The sequence below is a fragment of the Aotus nancymaae genome, unplaced genomic scaffold (assembly GCF_030222135.1).
Source record: "Aotus nancymaae isolate 86718 unplaced genomic scaffold, 86718_ANA_hifiasm-v0.15.2.pri h1tg000019l, whole genome shotgun sequence".
Classification (NCBI taxonomy): Eukaryota; Metazoa; Chordata; class Mammalia; order Primates; family Aotidae; genus Aotus; species Aotus nancymaae.
The window spans coordinates 29,109,964-29,132,625 of record NW_026988431.1 but is presented as its reverse complement, the minus strand read 5'-3'; the positions used below and the strand labels follow the sequence as shown (position 1 = coordinate 29,132,625).

General features: G+C 46.4%; 1 protein-coding gene across 1 annotated transcript in view; it reads left to right on the top strand.

The window, feature by feature from the left end:
* The first annotated feature begins 11,757 nt into the window (after nt 1-11,757).
* The window catches only part of RAB6B (RAB6B, member RAS oncogene family), a 71,727-nt gene continuing 60,822 nt past the window's right edge, over nt 11,758-22,662 (top strand). The window contains exon 1 of the mRNA XM_012451195.2: nt 11,758-12,242. Coding sequence (XP_012306618.1) covers nt 12,173-12,242 — 70 coding nt within the window. The 5' untranslated portion in view covers nt 11,758-12,172. The remainder of the gene's footprint in view (nt 12,243-22,662) is intronic.

The following is a 22,662-nucleotide window of genomic DNA, read 5'->3' as shown; positions in this document are numbered from 1 at the left end:
ATCCCAACTACTTTGGAGGCTGAGACAGGAGAATCACTTGAACCTGTGAGGCGGAAGTTGTAGTGAGCTGATACGGTGCCACTGCACTCCAGCCTGGGCAATAGAGTGAGACTCTGCCTCAAAAAAAAAAAAAAAAGAAAGAAAAGAAAAGAAAAGAAAAAAAATAAATTCTTGAACCTATCCAGCTATGTCATAAGTAAGCTTTATTCTTTTCCTGCCATTTCAAATTAAGATGATTCACAGGCAGTGTAATACCAGTAAGAAAACTTACATCCCACTGATATTTTAATCTCTGATTATTGAATATCTGATGAACATTTGTTTCAAAAAATCTTGAAATATCAGTCTATAGTTTTAAACTTTCAGTAAGTGTAGATTATTTACTTAACATTGCATCTTTCACTATTAGATAGAAACTAATTTTATGCATATCTAGCTGAAATTTTTTTTATAAATGTAAAATATTGAAAATATTCTGAACACAAATTCAATTTAATCTTTTAGGCCACAAACTGACAATATTATTAGGATATTTATTTGATTATATGATTAGCATCATATGGTGTTTTAGGCGAATACAACACTTGAGATCACTGCACTGACAACAGAGGTAGCTATTAAATTATTACAGTAGTATAGTATGCACAGTTATTTTTATGCTGTTATGACTTAATATTATACCTTTACATTTGTTTACATTTCTCTCATGGGCCAAATGTATACTGTTGTAAGAATCTTGTACTATAGGTAAAGTGGTATGATGGTATATGAAGGTAGGCTATGCTAAATCAAACAAGCATACTATAAACCCTAATATAACCCCAAAAATAACACCACAAAGAATTATAGGTAATAAGTCAACAAAGGAGATAAAATGGAATTATAAAAAATGCTAAATCCGATAGAAGGTAAAAAATTGAGGAAGAAAGGAACAAATAATAGATGAAACAAATGAAAAAAAGTCAAATTTGATAAATTTAATTAAAGCTAATACTATCAATAATCAGAGTAAAATGTAAATTTTCTAACCACTCTAATTGAAGGCAGATATTGTCAGTTTAGACAAAAAAAGCAAGACCCAAATATTAATATATACTGCCCGAAAGAAACACGCTTGCAGGAAAAAGATACAAATAGTTTAAAAAGGGAAAAGTTGGAAAATATACCATACTAAAACTATAAAAGGTAAACCGTAGTGACTATATTTATATCAAAATGAAATTTTAAGGAAATAACATTACCAGAGATAAGAAGGGTCATCTTATAAGGTTATAGGGGCCAATTTGAGGTAGGAGGTGGGACTCAACTTCAGAGGGCTCGACACCAAACCAGATTGAGGACTAGCTAAAACACAACCCAGGTGAAAGCAGTTTTCAATCAGACCTACCCACCAATGTGTCAATTTACTGTTGCCATGGCAACGCCCAGGAGTTACCACACCTGTCCATGGCACCCAATGATCCAAAAGTTACTACCCCTTCCCTGCATAAACCACCCCTTAATCTACATACAATTCAGAGTGTGTATAAATATGACTGCAAAACTGCCCTGAGCTGCTACTCTGCCTTTGGGATAGCCCTGTTCTGCAGGAGCAGTCATGGAGCTGTGATACCACTGGAGCTGTATCACTGCCCGTTCAGTAAAGCTGTTTTCTTCTTCCTCTGGCTTACCCTTGAATTCTTTCCTGGGCAAAGCCAAGAACCCTCATGGGCTAAGCTCCCCTTTAGGGCTCTCCTGCCCTTCATCAAATTTATCAAGAGCATAAATTTGTATACCTTTATGCAACTAATACTAAAGTTTCAAAGCACATGAAGCAAAAATTGATAGAACAGCAAGGATAAATAGACAAGTCCACAGTGATAACTGGTGATTTCCAAATCCCTCTCTCAGTAAATAACAGAAGTAGAGTATCAGTAAGAATGTACAAGACTTGAACAATACAATAAACCAACTTGATCTAATTTATATTTGTATAACATTTCACCTAATAACAACAGAATATACAGTTTATCCAAATGCACACAGAATATTTACCAAAATGGACTATATTCAGGGACATAAAACAAGCCTGAATAAATTTAAAGGATATAAATCACAAACTTTGGTGTCTGATCACAATGAAATCAAATAAAAAGTAAAAACGAACTATTTCTTACACATCCTCAAATACTTGTAACATAAATAACACAGTTCTAAAAAATAACACCATCGATAGAAGAGTAAATCAAAATGAAAATTAGAAAAGGTTTATATTAAATTAAAATGAAAACACAACATGTTAAAACTGGTAGAATGCAGCTAAGGCTTAGAGTGAAATTTAGAGCAATAAATGTGTATGTTAAAAAAGAAGAAACTTTTAAGTCAATAAGCCAGCCTCCACTCTAAGAAAATAGAAAAAGAAGAACAAATTAGACCCAGAGTAAAAAGAATAAAGGAAACAATAAAAACTAGAACAGAAATCAATAAAAGGGAAAATAATAGAGAAAATCAATAAAACCAAAAGCGTATTCTTTGAGATAATCAGTAAAATCAATAAACTTCTAGACAGAATGCTGAGGGAAAAAAAGAATAAATACACAAATTACCAACATCTGGAACAAGAGAAGTGATATCACTACAGGTTCTACACACATTGAAAGGATAATAAGGTAATATTTGAACAGCTATACATCAATAAATTATACATCTTAAATAGACAAATCCCTTGACAGACACAAACTGCCAAGGTTACCTTAAGAACCTAAACAGCCTAATATCTATTGAAGAAATTTAACTTATATTTTAAAAACCTTCCCACAAAGAAAAGCAAGAACCAAATGGCTTCCTTGGTTAATCCTACCAAACTTTTAAAAACAGTAATGCCAATTCTATACAAACCCTCTTCCAGAAAACTGATGAAACATAACACTTACCCCAAAGGATCTGCGAGCAGAATATATTAAGAATTCTCAGCTGGGCACAGTGAGTGGCTCACGCCTATAATCCCAGTCCCTTGGGAGGCTGAGGTGGGTGGACGGCTTGAGTCCAGGAGTTCGAGACCAGCCTGGGCAACATGGCAAGATGTCATCTCTACAAAAAAATATAAAAATTACCTGGGCATGGTGTCATGCACCTGCAGTACCAGTTAGTTGGGAGGCTGAGGTGGATGAGCCTGGGAGGCAAAGGCTGCAATGAGCTGAGATTGTGCCACTGCACCCCAGCCTGGGTGACAAAGCAAGACCCTGTCTCAAAAAAAAAAAAAAAATCTCAAAACCAAACAATAAGAAAACAGATAACTAAAAAAGAGTTGGCGAAGTTATTAAACTGTAACTATAATCAAATAAGATATATAGATGGCTAACAAATACAGACAAGATGCTTAATACCATGACTCACTGGGAAAATGTAACTTAAAACCGCAATGAGATACCACTATACATCTATTAGAATGGCTAAAATTTTAAAAACTGATCATATGACATGATTGTATAGGTGGAAAATCCAAAAGGAACCTATAGATAACCTATTACAATAAATAAGTGAATTTAACATGACACTGGATAAGATCAATAAGATCAATGCATGATAGGGCCTCTACATAAAATTATAAAACATCACTCAGGCAAATTAAAGAACCAAATAAGTAGAAGCAAATACTGTGTTCCTGGGTTGAAACACTCAATATTGTAAAGATATCAACTCTCCCCAAACTGATCTATAGATTCCATGAAATTTCAATCAAAACCCTCTCAGAAGATTTTGTAGTATGTGTGTTTGTGTGTGTCTTTGGAAATTGAGACTCTTGTTTCATAAATGTATTTGGGAAATATAAAAAGAAATGACAATTTTTGAAGATGAATTTACATTACTTATAATATAGCTTTGGTAATTTAGAGAGTGTGGTGTTGGCCCAGTGAAAGTCAAACGGACTAAGGGAAAAGAATAGCAAGTCCGGAAACAGGGCACTCATAGTCACTTGGTTTATGAAAAAGTCCAGTTGCAGCGCCATGTGAAAAGGATGATAAAAAGTTGATAAATGGGTTGCTACATCAAGTAGATATCCTTATGGTAAAAAAAAAAAGTGGATCTATTTCAGGTCTTCTGTAACCTGAATATGAAAGGCAATACAACATAACTTCTACTAAATGAAGTATAATATTTGCATGATCTTAGAGTGGGCAAAAGTTTTTTAAACACCAGGACACAAGTCCTAACAATAAAGGAAACAATACATTTGACTACATTTTAAAAAGGATCTGTAAAGGATTAGACATCAAAAAATATCAGTAAGAAAGTGAAAAGGCGCCGGGTGCGGTGGCTCACACCTGTAATCCCAGCACTTTGGGAGGTCGAGGCAGGCAGATCATGAGCTCAGGAGTTTGAGACCACTCTGGCCACCACAGTGAAACCTCATCTCTACTGAAAATACAAAAAATTAGCCAGGTGTGGTGGCATGTGCCTGTAATCCCAGCTACTCAGGAGGCTGAGGCAGGAGAATCCCACGAACTTGGGAGGCCAAGGTTGCAGTGAGCTGAGATCATACCATTGCACTCCAGCCAACGTGACAGTGCAAGACTCCATCTCAAAAAAAAAGAAAGAGAAAGACAATCCAGACTAAAAAAAGATTCTTGTCATACATATTATTAAAAATACCAGAAAAGATAATGTACTTTGCATGCCAATAAGAAAATACCGGAAAACCCAATAGAAAAATGGGAAAATACTTGAACACTTCCTTATGAGAATATATAAATGGATAATAAACAAATGATAAGGTGCTCAACGCCACTAGTTGTCAGGGATATGCAGATTAAGACTACTGTGAGATATCGCTACAAGTCTACCAAAATATCAAAAATTAAAAGACTCATAATAGCAAGTGTTGGCAAGGATGTGGAACACTTGAACTCTTATATACAACTAAGGCTTTATACGACCACTTTGGAAAGCTGGAAATAGCTACTAAATCTGAAAAAAATACATGCTTCAGCAACCCCTCACTTAGGTGTACCCAGAAGAAACAAATACATATGTTCACCAAAACATGTACAAGGCATGGACAAGATTTTCATAACAGCAATATTTGTAATAACCAAATACTGGAAACAACATAACTATTTTTTCACAGTAGAATGGACAAAGAAACTGATGTATTCATGCAATAAAACACTATGCAGCAGTGAAAATGAATCTACTTTGGCGACATGCAACACTATGGTTGAATCTTACAAACCCAATACTGAATGAAAGAGATTCCAAAGAGTACATGTTGTTTGACTCAACTCATATCTAATTATAATATGGGCAAAACCAATCTATGCTGACGTACCTAAAAAGTTGCTTCCTTTGTGGAAAACGCTGTGTAGTGACCAGGAGGGGTACAATGGAGACTTCTGGTGTATTGGTAATGTTCTTTTTCTTAACCTGAGTGGTGGTTACAAGGATATGTTTGCTCACTCTATTGAAATTCATTAAGCTGTATACTTCTGATTTGTTAAGTTTTATGTCTGTATGTTATATTTAAATATAAATTCATATTAAAATGTGTGTGTGGAAAGATGATGTAGGCATACTCTTCCCTATTCCTCCTGTTAAATCTAACTCTGGATATTATGAATAAAGCAAACATAAGAAAACATAATATTTAGTACTCTGGATATTATGAATAAAGAAAACATAAGCAAACATAATATCCAATACTCTGGATATTATGAATAAAGTAAACATAAGAAAACTCTGAAAGGTGGAGAAAAGAAGGCAGAACCAGTTAGAGACCCTGGAACCCAAGGAATGAAACTGTGATGAGCTTTTTGGGCTTTCTTTTTACTTCATATATATATCTGGGTCTTGGAGCTGAAGAAGGTGGCAACCCAGAAATGTCAACAAGCAGAGACCTAAATCAAGCCCCAATTAAAGCTTGATCTCTCCAGTTGAAGGACCAGGAAGGGTCTGTTCTACTCCAGCCAAACACCACAGGAAAAGCTGTGCTGTCCCCACCCTGCACCTACCTCGCCAGCAAAGTTAAGTGATGAGTACAGACTTCCAGCATTGCCAGGCTATATCAAGGTGCCCCAACCCTTTGGCTGGGATGGGGATATCACAGAAGGTCAAGATGGGAGCCAGGACTTTTGCCTCTAGTGGGCAGTTCCAAGGCCTCCCACCTGCAGTGTCAGCGCAAACCATGTGGGGAGGCTGGACTTCCACTACCAACTCCACAGTAACGAGGACCAAATGATTTTTGACAAAGGTGTAAGAGCAATTCAATAGAGAAAATAGAACTTTTTTAACAAATGGCGCTGTAGCAACTGGACATCTATGGGTAAAAAACCGAAAACAACAACAACAAAAAAACCCCTCTGGCCTAAGTCTTACACCTCATACACCTTTAACTCAAAATGGACCATGAGCATAAATGTAAGACATAAAACTATTTTTAAATTTTTTTCTAAAAACATAGGAAAATATCTTTGGGACTTAGGGCTTAGTAAAGAGTTCTTAGACATGACACCAAAAGGCACAATACATAAAAGAAAAATTCAGTAAATTGGACTTCATCAAACTCAAAAACTTTTGCTTTGAAAAAGACCTTGTTAAATGGCTTGGTGTGGTGGCTCATTCCTATAATCCCAGCACTTTAGGAGGCTGAGGTGGTAGGGTTGCTTGAAGCTAGGAGTTCAAGACCAGCCTGAGTGACACAGCAAGACACTGTCTTTATTAAAAAACAAAAAAAAAATTAAATCAGCTGGGTGTGGTGGTACACCCCTGTGGTCATAGCTACTTAAGAGGCTGAGGTAGGAGGATCACTTGAGCCCAGGAGTCTGAGGTTATAGTGAGCTATGATCATGCCACTGCACTCCAGCAGAGTGGGAAAAAAAATTGTAAATCATATATCTGACAAAGAACTAGTATCTAGAATTCATAAAGAACTCTCAAAACTTAACAGTACAGAAAACAATCTAATTTAAAAATGGACAAAAGACATGAACAAACATTTTCTTAAGAGGATATACAGATGGCAGTTAAGCACTTGAAAAGAAGTTCAACATCATTAGTCATCAGAAATGCAGATTAAAACCCACAATGAGGCCGAGCACGGTGGCTCACTCCTGTAATCCTAGCACTTTGGGAGGCTGAGGCAGGCGGATCACGAGGTCAGGAGATTGAGACCATCCTGGCTAACACAGTGAAACCCTGTCTCTACTAAAAATACAAAAACTTAGCCAGGTGTGGTGGCACACACCTGTAGTCCCAGATACTCATGAGGCTGAGGCAGGAGAATCACTTGAATCTGGGAGGCAGAGGTTGCAGTGAGCTGAGATCACGCCACTGCACACCAGCTTGGGCAACAGAGTGAGACTCTTTCTCAAACACTCAAACACACACACACACACACACACACACACACACACACACAATGAGGTATTACTACATTCCTCTCAGAACAGCTTAAAATATTGACAACAGCAAATGCTCGTGAGGGTGTGAAGAGGCTGGATCACTCATCCATTGCTGGCAGGGAGTGGCGAGTGGTAGACCCAGTCCTGGAAAGTCTAGCAGTTCCTTTAAAAAGCAAACATGCATACGACCTAGCAATTGCACTCCTGAGCATTTATCCTGGAGAAATAAAAACTTCCTGTCACACAAAAATCTCTACATGATAGTTCATAACAGCTTTATTTATAATTGCCCCAAACTGGAAATAACTCAGATGCCTTTCCACAGGTGAGTGGTTAAACACACTGTACATCCATTCTATGGAATGCTATTCCGCAGTAAAAGGAAGTAACTATTGCTACAAACAATAACCTGGGTGAATCTCCATAGAATTATGTGGGAAAAAAAAAGGACATACAGTGGAATAGTAACCAGCAGGGAACATGAAAGAACTGCTGCTATATGAATCAACAGATGGATCTCAGGAACATAATGTTAAGAAAAATGCAAGTCATAGGACAGAATATACAGTTTGAGATTTTATATAAAATTCAAAAGATGCAAAACAAAAAAGTATTGTTGGAGACACATTGAAATGTGATAAAAACTCGAAGAAAAGCCAGGGTTCTGGATTTCCAAGCTGGGGAGGGAGGGAGGGGCAGAAACACCCGGGGGCATCAAAAGTACCATAATGTTTGAGTGCTCCAGCCCAGCCAGGTGGAGTGAAGAAAACCTATACCAAAAGGTGACATGCTGTGTAATAATGCCACTTATATAAGATTCTTGAAATAACACATTTATTGAAATGAAGAACAGATTAGTGGTTGCCAGAGGTTAGGAAGGGGTTGAGGGTGGGAGGAAAGTGGGTGTGGCTATATAAGGGGAACATGAGGGCTCTTTGTGGTAACAGAAATATTCTGTACCTTGACTGTCTTAATGCCAGTATCCAGATTGTGATATTGTAGTATATAGTTCTGCAAGATCTTACTCTTGGGGAAAAGTAGATAAAGGATACACAGATCTGTCTTTTTTTCTTCTGACTTTTTGTGAATCTACAATAATCTCAAAAAGTTTAATTAAAAAAATATATAAAATAGCAAAGGGCTGAGGATAACTAAGATCTTGAAGAAAATGAAAAATATAGATGATGTTGTAGTGCTATAGGATCTGGCTAATATGTTTGAAAAATAGTTTGGCACAAAATTAAACATATATTTGTTTTTATATCATGATTTATCTACTGATACATATCTTAGAAAAACTTCACAGGGGCATCAAGAGACATGTAAAGAATGTTGATAGCATCATTGTTTGTTAATAGCAGAAACAAAACTGGGGGCATTTTCCAATGCACTGGTTTCCTAATCAGTATGGTTATGTAAGATGTTACCATTGTGGTAGCTGGGTGCAGGATACACAGAAACTCCCTGTACTGTTTTTTGTAACCTTTATGTGAGTATACAATTATTTAAAATAAAAAAAAATTAAATGACACACTTTACTGAAAATCATTTAAAAATTGGGGCATGAGTAGAATACTAACCAGCAGTGAAAATGAAAGAACTGCTGCTACATGAATTAACAAATGGATCTCAGGAACATGATGTTAAGAAAAATGCAAGTCAGGACAGAATATACAGTTTGATACCTTATATGAAAATCAAAAGATGCAAAACAAAACCAAGTATTGTGAAGGACACATCCAAATGAGATAAAATTCAAAGAAAAGCCAAGATTCTGGATTTCCAAGTTGGGGAGGGAGGAAGTAGAAGAAAACTCCTGGGGTACTGAAAAGTACTGTAATATTTGAGCTCTCCAACTGCGTAGAGGGTAAATGGGCACTCATAGTGACAGGTTTTCTTTGTAACTTACATATACACAGCACATACCAAATAGGAACCTTTAAAGAATTTTAAAAAATGGAACACATGGTGAAACCCGTCTCTACTAAAATACAAAAAATTAGCTGGGCATGGTGGCGCGTGCCTGTAATCCCAGCTACTCTGGAGGCTGAGGCAGGAGAATTGCATGAACCCAGGAGGCGGAGGTTGCGGTGAGCCGAGATCGCACCATTGCACTCTAGCCTGGGTAACAAGAGCGAAACTCCGTCTCAAAAAAAAAAAAAAAAAAAAAGGAACACACAGATGCTATGTTGAAGAAACTCTTTTTAGTGGTTTCCAACCTGAGGCTCAGTGGCCAGATTTTCTACCTGGAGGAAGCCTGTCTGCTCTAGGGCAGGTTAAGGACAAGACCCAAAATTAGGGGAGACAAGCAATGATAGTTGGAGGAGAAAGACTTGGAGCAGAGCAGACTCGGGTCTCTAAGGCTGTCATTTCCACAGCATGATGACTGCATTCTGAGAGCAACATCAGTATCTGCTCCAGCTACATGAGCCAGCCCAGTAGTAGGGTTGACTTTTTGTCATTTGAACTGGAAGAATTATGATAGAGCCCCCCAAGGTAAGGTGGGCTATAGTCAGCCCAGCTGGACCTTATAAGCTTATGGGATGACTTGGAGGCTTAGAGGTGCCCAGAGGGCCTCTGCCCCAGCACTCCCTCCCCAACTGCCATACCACCTTACATGTGCAGAACCAGATGATCAGAGGAGGTACAGGACTTGCCTAGGCTTACCCCAAAGATGGTGCCTTTTCTGGTACACCTCAGCTGCTTTGTCTTGCCACCAGTGATTTCCTCAGGTCGGGATGAGAAGGTACAGGGAGACAGAACCAGATGTCAGGAGAAGGTGCAGGTTGGAGGAGTGTTGCATGGCTGGGTACCTTGACCCGTAGCTCCCTGGCCCTTCTTTGGAGGGATCACTCACAGAGACAGGAAGGGCTATGATTTGGGAGTCTCCTCACCTTCTAGAGCTTTCTTCAGCCCCAAGCTGGATATGGTCTTCTAGGAGAGTAGGAGCCCCAGAGAAGTAGGTGGGAGTCTGGAGGGTTACCCTAAGGCTGGTGCCTGCCACAGCCAGGCAGATATTCTAGGGTGATGACTTACAACCACTGGGGTTTCAAACTAAAGAGGATTATGAGACTAGGACAGTTATTTTGATTTGAGTTCTATATGTTCATTCAAACATTCAACAACTATTTCTTAAACTCTGAGCTATGTCCTTGGGATGCTCCAGTGGTGGAGCTTCAACTACTGCTTTTATGGAACTTGCGGTCAGGTTTTTAACAAGAAATAGGAGAGTCATTTGAGGTGAGCACTCCAGGGAGACAGGCTTGCCCAAGCAAGCCCATAAGTCAAAAGGATGTAAGAAGTGTCCACCAGAAATCTGGAGGTGAAGGCTGTGTGTCACTCCTCTCTCTTTGTATAACACATGCGTGCACACACCATCGTGTTCACCAAAATACAGATTATAATCTCAAATAAATGCTCACTGAACAGCCATAAATGAACGAGACCATGTGGTGGCAGGACAGTAAGGGACAGCTTTGTAAAACCTCAATTAACCAGCATACCTTAGGCTTGGGCTGACCTCGGAGTGTTTCTAGCGCTTGGCGTCTGCTCTTTGCTCTCACGCATTCACAACTTGGTCCGTGTGCCTCGATGGGCCAGGCCAGTAGAGGCCAAGGAGAGGTCGCCCACCTGTCCTCAGATAGCTCATTGTCCAGATACACCTAATTGCCAGGGTGGGGAGTGGCGTTGTCAGCCTGGTGACCCCAGGATCAAGAAACGTAGGGCACCGTCCTGGAGATAGAGGCACTGGCATTGAGAGTGTCACCGTTCCTTCTCTCCCATGGAGTAGGTTAGGATTTAGCATAAAATGATCCAAACGAGCCGCTGGTTTGAGGTAGGCGCGCCCTATATTGGCAGCTCCTCTCTCGCTGGCCAGATCTGCAGAGGCACCCAGAGACCCCAGAAGAGGCCGCCCAAATAAAGGGTCTAGGCCTCGAGAGGGGAGGGCGAGCTAGAAGCCACAGGGGGCAAGAGTCGAGCCCCATCTGCGCCAAGTACGCCAGGTTTCCTTAGGTCTGCCCGCCCTGAGGCGCCTCGCCACACCCTGGCTCTCCCCCACCTTCGTTCCTTTCCGCCCCGTGGGACGGCTGCGCCGTGCATCGGTGTCTCGCGAGGTGGAGGAAGGGACTGGTATCTAGGTTTAAAAGACCAGAAACAAATGTCCCCTGACAATTTCGTGTCATTTTCTGGGTTCAAAAGACGGGTAGAGTGGGGAAGACAGACGTAGCGGGGCAGCGAGAGACGGTCCGATCCGGGGTCGCCTCAGAAGCACGGCGAGGCGGTTCTCTCCCGCCCCGGTGCGGGCTGGGATGGGCGGGCGCACGCCCCCCAGCCCCGCAGCGCCGCGGGCCCCGCATGACATCAGAGGCTGGGGAGCGCGCAGAGCGCAGGCGCCGGCGGAGGAGGGAGGCGGGCGGGGGCCGACTGGCGTGGCTCTGGAGAGCGCTCCTCCGCCCCGCGCGCTGTCCCTGCGCCCCGCTCCGCCCGCGCCTCTCTTGCAGCGCCGCGCCTCGGGCGTAAAGAGCGCGCCCCTCGCACCGCAGTCAGCACCGCCCGCAGCAGCCCAGCCCCAGCTTTCCTGCGCCTCCTCCTCCCTCTCCTCCTCCTCCTCCGCCGCCGGACACGCAGCCGCAGGCCGGGGCCGGGACGCAGCTGGGGAGTCAGGGACACGCGCAGCCAGCCCTTCCCCCTCCGGCTCCCGCACCGCCGGCCGCCTACCCTCGCCCTCCTCCTCTCCCCTCCCTGCTCCTTCGCTTCTTCCTCCTCCTCCTCTCCCGGCCCCGGCTGCCAGCATCATGTCCGCAGGGGGAGATTTTGGGAATCCACTGAGAAAATTCAAGTTGGTGTTCCTGGGGGAGCAGAGCGGTAAGTACCCGGCTTAATCTATTGGCTTGTCGCCGAGTCGACCCCCGCCTCCCAATCGCCCACCCCATTGGGACCCCCGGCCCCGGCTCGCAAAGGCCCCTCCTTGCCAAGGTGGAGGAGAGGGACGGGGATGGGGAGGTCAGGGCCGGCTCGGGCGGGGTCGGACTAGGGAGGGGCCAAGGAAAGAGACGGAAAGAGGCGTTGGCACCAGGGGTGGAGGTGAGGGTGGATTCTAGGTGGGGGGCCCGGGGTGCGGGTGCAGGTGCGGCGCGGCAGGGGGCCCGGAGGGCGGCGGCTTGCTCCACGGCGCGGGCCGGGGCGTGAAGGACCCGGGCTCGCTGGCTAGCTCACACTGCGGCACCGGCTGCGGGCGACCGCGCAGGTGGCTGGGTGCTGGCGGGGGTGGGGAGAGCGACGGGCGCCCCCCTTGGAGACCGAAGCGAAGCTGGGGTCTGGCCGAGTCCCACTCCGATGCACTGGGGGTTCCCTGCGGACCCTGCCGGGCACCATGCGAAGGAGCACGTCCAGGCCCTGGGACAAACAGCCACGGGGGGAGAAAAGACCGACACCTGTCTCTGCTCGAAAGAGCGAATGCGGGCCATGGGGAACCGGGCGCCTACCTCCCCTGGCTCACGTCCGACTCGGCACAGAAGGTTCTAGACCCGCTGCCCTTCGCCGGTGCTTATTAGCCTCCTTGATGCTCAGAGATCTGGGCAATGACAGTGAGGGCTCCCCCAACTCGAGGCGATTTGAGGAATGATACAGGGGCACCTCACACCTGGCTCTGGGCAGAGAAAGGCCCAGGCGACACGCCCTGCCTTGCTTCCCAGCACTCCTCCTGAGAGCAACCGTGGATTCTTCCCACCCCCACCTCCCAGCTCACCGCCCTTCTTGGGGGAGGGGAGGTCACCGTGGCAGCCGGCCAGAGCTGGGGGAGGGGGAGACTGCTTCTCCGCTGCCCGGCTTCCTCCCCAAAAAGCATCTCTGAAAACCAGGTTGGTTCTGAGGCGGGAAGCCCAGATTGAAGATCCGGGACCCCTCTGCCACCTGTAGGAAGGAGTGGCTTTCCGAGCATCCCTCCAGAGGCCTCGAGTGGGGCTGCGGGAGACAAGCTGAATCCTGGTTAGCGCTGCTGTGGGAGGACGCTGTCCTTGGGGGGTCAGGACCCCAGCTCTGGCTCTGCAGACCAGTCCTGTTCACCTGGGTTGGTACCTCTCTGACAAGAGAGGCCAAAAGAAAGGCAACGGTGGGAGGACTGGGTGGGCCAGGAACAGTGCTACTGTGCTGTGTGTACAGGAGGTTATGGAGGTCACGTGGCTGGCTCCTGTCTGCTGATGCTCATTGCCTGAGATGGATGGTTCAGAGAAGGGCGTTAGAAGGTAGTGTCCAGGCCCAATATGGAGATGGGTTTGGGGGCCAGGCTGGGCATTTCAGACAAGATCCACTCAGCCAGCTAGCCTTTGCCCTGGATTCTGATTTTCTGGTTCTAATAGATCTCAGTTTCATAGCGCTGACCGTTCCCTGTGTGTGTAAGGGATTTTGGTAGTATTCACATCCCAGCGCTAGTCCCACTGGGCCTGCAGCCCTGGGAGATAACCTGCAGGGATCAGGCAGCCTGGGAGTTGAATTGTTAGCTGTGTTATCTTTAGAAAAATTTGAGGCCTCTCTTTGACTCACTTTCTGTCTCTGAAAAATGGTCGCTTGAAGACAATTCTTCATGTTTCCTTAGTGCCTCTCAAAGGGCCTGGACCCTGTAGGTTCTTAACAAACATTTGTTTATTCTAAGTCTGCACAAGCTTCAAAAGGGACTAGGAGTTTGGGGAAGAAAGTGTCTCTGGTGAGTCTGAGGGAACATCTGGGTTCCCTCAGAATCCCTGATGAACTGAGGCCCCTGGTGAGTCCTACCCTGGTGAAGGACTTTGCTCCCAAAATGACAGAAATGAGAGCTGAAGCCTAAGAAATGAATCCACCACCTCTTCCACAAGTTCACATGGGAAGTCTGAGCCCCAGGGAACAGGGAGGCCTTGCCCAGAGTTCCAGAATCCCATTGTGAGTTGTTCCTACTTCTGCGCTGGAGCCCACCTCTTGTTCCCAGTCCGGTATTTTTCACTAGCGTGTCATCGTGGAGTAAAGTAAGATGACCTTGAATTGGGGAAGCCAACAACTGGGGAGCCTCCCTGAGAGGAAGTGAGGGTTGCTGCTGTCTGGCCAGGCTTAGAGCTGGGGCTTGTGACTGGTAGAAATGCAGGGTTGTGGTCCCTTGGAACGTGGTCATTAGAGAATCACTGCCATCCATTAGATGGGCTGCTGGCCACCCTGGTGCCTTCTGAAGCAGGCCCTGAAAAGCCTGATTCCACTTTGTTGTGTCATTAGTGGGTTGTTTTACAGAGCTTTTGAGTTAGGTGGGGCACATGTGCATCTCTGTGTAGGTAGAGATAGGGAGTCACCTCCACAGCCGCTTCTTCTACCTTGCCTGCACAGTTTGGCAGCTGTTGGCCATTTGTGCCAGCATCCTCTGCAGTGGAGAGAGCCTCCTAAGGGCTGGCCCTCACCCTGACCCTGACTCTCCCTTTTTATATGACCTCGGAGGTCCTTTACCTTCTGTATATGGGGGACATGGGCCAGCTGAGCTCAGCAGAGTCTTCTAGAGCACCATGGGCTTGCTGATAGGAGCCGAGTCCCCTGGAGAGGGGCCAGGGGAAGGAGCTGGAGGAATGTGGCTTTATCTTATTTCCTGTATCTAGCATAATGGTGGCATCTCTCTAGGCTGGTGGGCAAGGGCAATGGATTCCCAAGAGGAATGGCGTGCATGGACCAGGATATGGAGCACACCCTGGGCTGGATAATCCCAAGTGGACATCAGGTCTTTGAAGATACCAGGGAACTGGTTTGAATGGGAGGCCCTTGAGAAGGCACTCTGGAGGAAATACCTCAAGCCAGTGAAAGAGCCCCCTCCTGGCAGCAGAGGTACTGCTGTCTCCCTGGCCCATGAAATATAGGCTGGTCGACAGTGTCAGCCTGGCACAGGCTGGGATTGTGGGGATGGTGCTGTGGACCAGGGTGAGAGATTTCCTTGTGGCAGGGAGACTATGCAGTCCCATTGGTGCCAGATGGCTCTCTGAGCCTAGTGGATATGCTCTTGTGCTGATGGCAGTGGTAGGCGACAGGGGGTGTGACATATATCAGTCCTGACTGGGGCATTTGATGGTGTCCAGAGAAGACAAACAGGAGCAAGTGTCTGAGGAAGGAGAGTGGGCCTGTGGGATCCATGTCTTCCTCCTAAGCTCTAATGGCATTCTGTTGGCTTTCAGGCTTCACCCGGCACATCTCAGTGTGTGTGGTGGGAAGGGATGGTTAGGGATGTGTCCGCTGTGCACTCTCTTTTTCTGACCTCCCCTTCCCCAAGACTCTTCCAGCGAAAGCAGGACGATTGGATGGAGACACAAAAGCTCTGTCTGCTTTGCTTTCCTAGCTGAGGCCAGCAGACCAATTTATCCCTCCGACCAGCCACCTACCTGCCTGCCCTGCCCCTGGCATTGTGCTGCTGGAGGTGCTGTCCATTTAGAGCATAATGTGAATAGCATTCCTTGGAGCTGTGCAATGAGGCGACCCTGCAGGCAGAACCTTTTGGATGTTCAGTTGTTTAGTCATTTGTTCATTTATCCTTCCCTCCCCACTCCTTCTCCCTTCCTCCCTCCATTATCTGTTTATTTGTTTATTCTTTGAGAGTATCCCTGCCCTCCTGAAACTTACAGTTCACTGGGAGCACAGACATTTGTGGATATAATTACAGTAAAGGTCTATGAGAGCCATGATGAGAGAACAGCTGCTATTGGGACCTAGAGCAGGGCGCCTGCCCCGCCTTGGGGGGCTGGTGTCAGAGGCAGCTTCCGTAGGCTTCAGAGCAGGGGATGCTTCTATAGGCAGTAGGCTACTACTACTTTGTCCTTGGGCTGTGTGTAGAAAGTAGGTCTTGGAAAGAGCCTACCCTACGCAGAGGGCCTTGCCCGTTCTGCCCTGTTCTATAGAAAGTGTATGGGGTGCTTTGGGAGGCCCAGGTGGGCAGATCACTTGAGGTTGGGAGTTTGAGACCATCCTGACCAACACAGAGAAATCCCGTCTCTACTAAAAATGCAAAATTAGCCAGGCATGTGGCACACACCTGTAATCCCAGCTACTCGGGAGGCTGAGGCAGGAGAATCGCTTGAACCTGGCAGAGGTTGTGGTGAGCCAAGATCGTGCCATTTTACTCCAGTCTGGGCAATAGGAGCAAAACTCCATCTCAAAAAAGAAATAAAGAAAGTGTATGTGTATAGTATGGAGGTTCAGGAGGACAAGGGTGACTCTCAGATGTCTGGCTTGCTGGTACTGAGGAGGGGCAGTCCCTGCACTTTCAGCCCATTCCTCTCTAGCTAAGGGTTAATTATCATTCAGTGGCCCTCACTGCCTGGAAGGCTCACTCCTCTGTCCACAGCCTGGCCCATCCAGACCCCTACCCTCCTACCAGCCACACCATGGAACACCTGCCCTCCTGCACAGAGCCCTTCATTGGCCTGGTAGATGTGCCAGCAGCCCCTCCTAGGAAGCTTCTTCCTCCTCCCCACCAACTTCCAGACTCACTTGCTCTGAGAAGCTCAGCTCCACCCTTGCTGCCCTGGCCTACCAGCCCACCTGGCCGCACACCGTGGCACAGCTTTGTTTTTCTCTGAACATTTCTTAAATACGGTCATATGCTTCCCTGTGACCTGTCTTCTGTTGTCTCTGTTAGCTAAGGATTTTTAAATGTTAACTTTTTCAGGTACAAAAACCCTAATTGAATTTTAAGCATCTTCTGAGGACTATGTCTTAGTCAGCATTTCACCTTTCCCCACCTGCAGGTGGTTTGTGCTTATTAAATATCTTGATTTGAAAATGATGAGATTATCCTCACTGTGTGAGATTTGCTGATGGCCCATCAGTAGATTAAAAGTGAAGGAAGCTGAGGTGGCTTTGAAATAGGATTCTTATTTCAAATTCCTGACACCTGCTGCTTTTTCAAGGCAGTTTTTTTTTTTAACCAGCAACTTCTATTTTCTGAAGGATTGGATCATTTAATCTTTTTTTTTCTTTTTTTTCTTTTTTTTTTGAGATGGAGTCTTGCTCTGTTACCCAGGCTGGAGTGCAATGATACAATCTCAGCTCACTGCAACTTCCACCTCCTGGGTTCAAGCAATTCTTGTGCCTCAGCCTCCTTAGTAACTGGGACTATGGGCCCATGTCAACACACCTGGCTAATTTGTGTACTTTTAGTAGAGATGGTGTTTCACCATGTTGGCCAGGCTGGTCTCGAACTTCTGACCTCAAGTGATCTGCCCACTTCAGCCTCCCAGAATGCTGGGATTACAGGTGTGAGCCACCACACCCAGCTGGATCATTTAACCTTGGGCATGCCCAACTCACAGTTCATCTCAAAAAACCTGAAGTTCTTGGGGGCACTTCCTCATTCCTAGTCTCTGAAGAGATACATGAGAACAGCCAGGCCACCAGAGGTGAGAAGGGACACACCAGACCTCAGCCTGTCAGAGCTCGCTTTGAGATCTGGAGGAAATCACCTTGTTGTTTTAAGCCTTAGCTAAGGCTCTTGCTTTAGCTAAGCAAGATTCTTCCTACAATCCCAGCTGCTCTTGCTTTCTCTCTTCTCAGTTTTTCTCCTTTCCTCAGTGGCTGGCATAAGAAAGGGCCCGTTCGTGGATGTTGGGGTAAAACCTAAAAAGCAAGGGTAAAAACCTTTGCTTTTTTATTTGTTTAAAGAAATGTGTGTGAGTGAGAGAGTCAGACAGACATTAGGAGGAGAATTAACCTGTAGTTGGTATAAGAGGAAGGTGGCACCTTTAATTCTGATGATACATAGCAAGAGAACTTATCAGCAGAGAAAAAAAGAAACTTAGGATATGTTCTGGCTGTGTAGATGTGATAGTAATTACCGTCTTTTGCATGATCTGATTATCATTATCATTTTCAGCCCCCAGATTATAATGAATCACATTAAATTATAACAAAATAAGGGTGGGTGCAGTGGCTCACGCCTGTAATTCCAGCACTTTGGGAGACTGAGGCGGGTGGATCACTTGAGGTCAGGAATTCGAGACCAGCCTGGCCAACATGGTGAAATCCTGTCTCTACTAAAAAATACAAAAGTTAGCCAAGCATGGTAGCGCCTTCCTACAATCCCAGCTGCATGGGAAGCTGAGGCAGGAGGATCGCTTGAACCCAGGAGGTGAAGGTTTCAGTGAGCCGAGATGGCACCACTGCACTCTACCCTGGGCAACAGAGTGAAACTCTGTCACTAAAGGAATAAATAAATAAAACCTTCTTGTTCTTTTGTTCCTTATCCTATCCCTAAAATCAGTCTATGAATGTTTATCCTTATAGGTGTTGCCCCAACATTGCAGACTCTCTTGGGACAGGCCCGAGGGTGGTACCATTTGTGTCCCATTCAGACTGCAGATTTTCCCTGTCCTCCCCACCCATGTCTTCCATTGTTGCTGAATGAATCAACCATTGAATGTGTAGGGGCTGTCTGATTTCAGTGTGAATGGTTTTGGTAAAATATTGGGCAGGACCATTGGGGAAGGTGAGAGAGGTTAGGCAGAACAGCATAATTCGTAAGCATTGGGGGTGGACTACCAGGAAAGCTGCTGGGCATTTTCTCTGCGTCTGCCATCCTTTTCTGTTTCTCACCACAGGGAAGAGAAGCCGGGGGAGCTCTGGTGGAGGTTGCTAGGGAGAAGTACCAGACACGCCCTGAGATGGACAGCTTTTGTTAGGGCGGAAAGACAGGCTGCCAGGAAATGGGGCTCCAAGCAGGGCCTGGGGACTCGAAGCCCCTGGGAACTTGGAATGGCAGGCCAGTCTTTGTTTCCTAGAAGAAAGGAAGAAAAAGATGAAGACTCACAACTCCTAAGAAATCCTAGGAGGTTCCTTACCATATCTTGGGGCTTGAGATTTCAAAATTGTTTTCATTATTTTCATAACTTTTGCCCTAAACAAAGTAAGGTCTTTTAAAAAAATAAATATTGACTGATATGCATAATTTAGCATTTTAATAAAGTAATGTATTTTTAGTAGAAAAACTTATTTATTCTGATCTCTTGGTAGCAAGGACAGAGGGATCCCAGGTGACCAGACCACATGCTCTGGGCCAGTCATCACCTGTCCCAAAGGGCTGATATACCTAAGGGACAGGCCTGAGTCCTGAGGAGGCAGATGATACCTCATCCCTGAGGGCAGAATAGAGCTTTCAAGGCAAAGGTTACTTCCAGGAAATGCATGAAAAGAATGGCAGCCTGTGTCCTTCGTCACATGAGTTCACTCACATGGCATTTATTGAACAGCCACTGTGCCGGAGGCTTCACACGAGGCACTTTGTATCTTCCCAGCCACCCTGTGATGGATGTGGGATCATCTCTGTTTTGTGGGTCAGGAGGCAGAGGCTCAGAGAGAGCTGGCCCTGCCCATGGACTCACTATGAGTGTGGCAGAACTAGAATTCAGACCCAGGTCACTGTGAGAAACACGGTGGACTGTTGGACCTCTTGCCTCAAAGGCAGACTCTGGCCCAGGACTGGAGGGGAGGGGACAGAAGAGCCCTGAGGTCTTTGGACAGGAGGTCTGCTGTGCATGACTCAGGGGAAATGTTTGTGCCAAGCTCTTTGCTGAAGAGGAACCTCCGGGGCCCTGAGCAGGGAGGAGGGAAGTGGGGTCTCCGCGTGGGAGCTGGCCTTGCACGGCAGGCACTCTGTTCTTTCATGGAATGAACTGCTTATTTAGGGTGGTTTGAAGGGAGTTAGTTGATAGAGCCTATGGGGGGCAGCTAAATCCCTCCCAAGTCAGCCCTCAGCCCACTGCCATGGTTCTAGCTGAGAACTAATTACTAACAAGGGAAGAACCAGTTAAACTAAATGGCTGGTTCCCACCTACTCTGGGGTAACCCTTTCCTGGCCACATCCTCCCTCCAGGCCCAGAGATACCAGGGCCCTGGAGACCCTGATTCTATCCCCAGTCTGCCACTGGCTGGCTGTGTGTTAGATAAGCCCCAGCTTTGGCTTTCTCAGTATATCTTCTCAAGACTGCTGGGCTGTGTGACCCCTTGGGCCAGTGGAGCTCTAACTGGTTCTGCAATTCCATGCCCTCTCTGAGTATGAGGCCAAGCCAGTGACACTCCCAGGCTGGAGACAAGCCTGCTGCTGGTGAGAGGGGCTGCAGGGGTGAGAGGTGTGGGATCAGGGGTGCTACCGACCATTGCCCCCAGAACTGCCCTGGGTCCCACATGCAGGATCCTCTCCAGCCTACCACTCCTACCACCTCCTCTCCTGGGAGGCATTCCTGGCCCACCTACACCTGGGTGCAGCCAGACCTGGGGGCACAATGTGGGGGAGGGGCATGCTGGCTCCCCTCTCCTGATGATGTGCTTGGCTCGGGTTGCCAAGCAACAGAGATAGGGCTGCCCTGCACTTCGCTTCCAGTAGGTATTTTTTCCACACAGAGAGGAACCATGATGAGGATGACAGGGCAAGTGATAGCTCCCAGGTGCTCCTAGCCCAGGGGTACTCTTTTCCACAGCCTGGTGGTGGGCTGGGAGGGCAGGGAAAGGCCAGAGCCAAAGGGGTATATGGTGTCCCTCGCAGACTAAGCAGGGCTTAGAGACCCAGTCCCAGCTCCCACCCCCACACCATCACCATGTTGGTCCTCCTGCATCCTGGGCTTCCATCTTAGCCCACCCCCTGCTAAATGGACAGTGTTGGTAGGCACTGGCACCAACAGTGCTCATTTTCCTCACCCGTGCAGTAGGGTGATCATTACCAGGAAGATCAAGTGCATCAATACATGGCACGTGATTAAAACTCACATGATAAAAGCTCAAGTGATAGGTAATTTTGTTAATAGTAACAGCAGTCTCCATCCCCTCCCTCCTTGCAGATGTTGAGGGAAATAGAAGTGGGGTGCAAGGTTTTGAGAATCATTGATCATTTCTGTATTGTGAGCTGCAGGGTCTACATCCTCATGATCTGACAGGAAGGGCTGCTCATCCTGTTTTATAAAGAAAGCGAATGTTTGCGAGGCGAAGGCTTTTACACAGATGGCAGGACCCTTTGACTCCCTGGCCAGTGTTTTCCCCCGCTCCCCATCCGTGCTCAGAGACAAGTTGGCCAAAAGTGGGACAGACTCCCCCTGCCCACTCCTCTGGGGCCACCAAAGCTGCTCCAGGGAATAGCACCTCATCCTCACAGCTCTGTTACTTCCCCTAAGGAGTTCAGCCAGGGTGGACTGTAAGGGCAGAGGCTTTGTGGCATTGGGGTTATATGCCTTCAGGTGTGAAAGGTGGGCAGAGCAGTATTTGACCCACAATAAGCAGGCAACAAATCTCAGCCAGTATTAAGATGACTATTACATACACAAGTAAGACTATGAGCGTGATATGCCTGGAGGAGTCAAGGAAGGCTTCCTGGAGGAGGTTTTGCACAGTGAGCAGGAACTCACCAGCAGACAAGGGGAGGCATTAAGGGCAGAGGGCCTGACTGTGCCAAGGCAGTGAAAGGCCTGGGGCTTCTGGGGAATCGGGTGTGGTTCAGGGTGGTGGGATTCTGGTGCAGGTGGGGAAATAGTGGTGGGAGAAGGGGTTGAGCCTGGAGGAGTCAGTAGGATCAGGCCCCGGAGGGCCTCGCTGTAGGCAGTGGGGATCCACTGGGGGGTTTTGACCCAGAAGGAGATGCTAATGGATTAGAAGGTGAAGGCAGAATGTGGTCTGACTGGAGGCAGGAGATCCAGGTGGCTGAACTAGGTCAGAACAGAAACATTCTGAGGATGGAATTTATAGAGAGGGCTTATAAGCTTAAGCTTCCATCCAGTTCTGAAGCTCAGCTCCACTGGAGATGTTTATTTTCTTGATTCTTTCTCTTAGTGTGAGACCTCAGGAACAATGAAGGATTGTAGGGGAGGGACTATTGTCTCTCTCTGCAGGGCCACACTGTACCCAGATGGACCAAAGCTGGCCCCTTTAAGCTCCCCTGTCCATCCTGTCACCACAGTGCTCTGGGTTCCCTGACTGCTTTGGCCTTCCATGGGTGTTCTGCAGGACTGCTGGCAGCCCTTCCGGACTCCTCCCCCTCTGCTCCCTGCTCAGGTTGGATACAGCATGTGACCAGAAACTGGCCACTGGGTGTGTGAGTCCCCGTCCTCTGGTCATTGGGTGTGTGAGTCCCCGTCCTCTGATCATTGGGTGTGTGAGTCCCCGTCCTCTGATCATTGGGTGTGTGAGTCCCCATCCTTTGATCATTGGATCTGTGAGTCCCCCGTCCTCTGGTCATCGGGTGTGTGAGTCCCCCATCCTCTGGTCATTGGTGTGTGAGTGCCCCATCCTCTGGTCATTGGGTGTGTGAGTC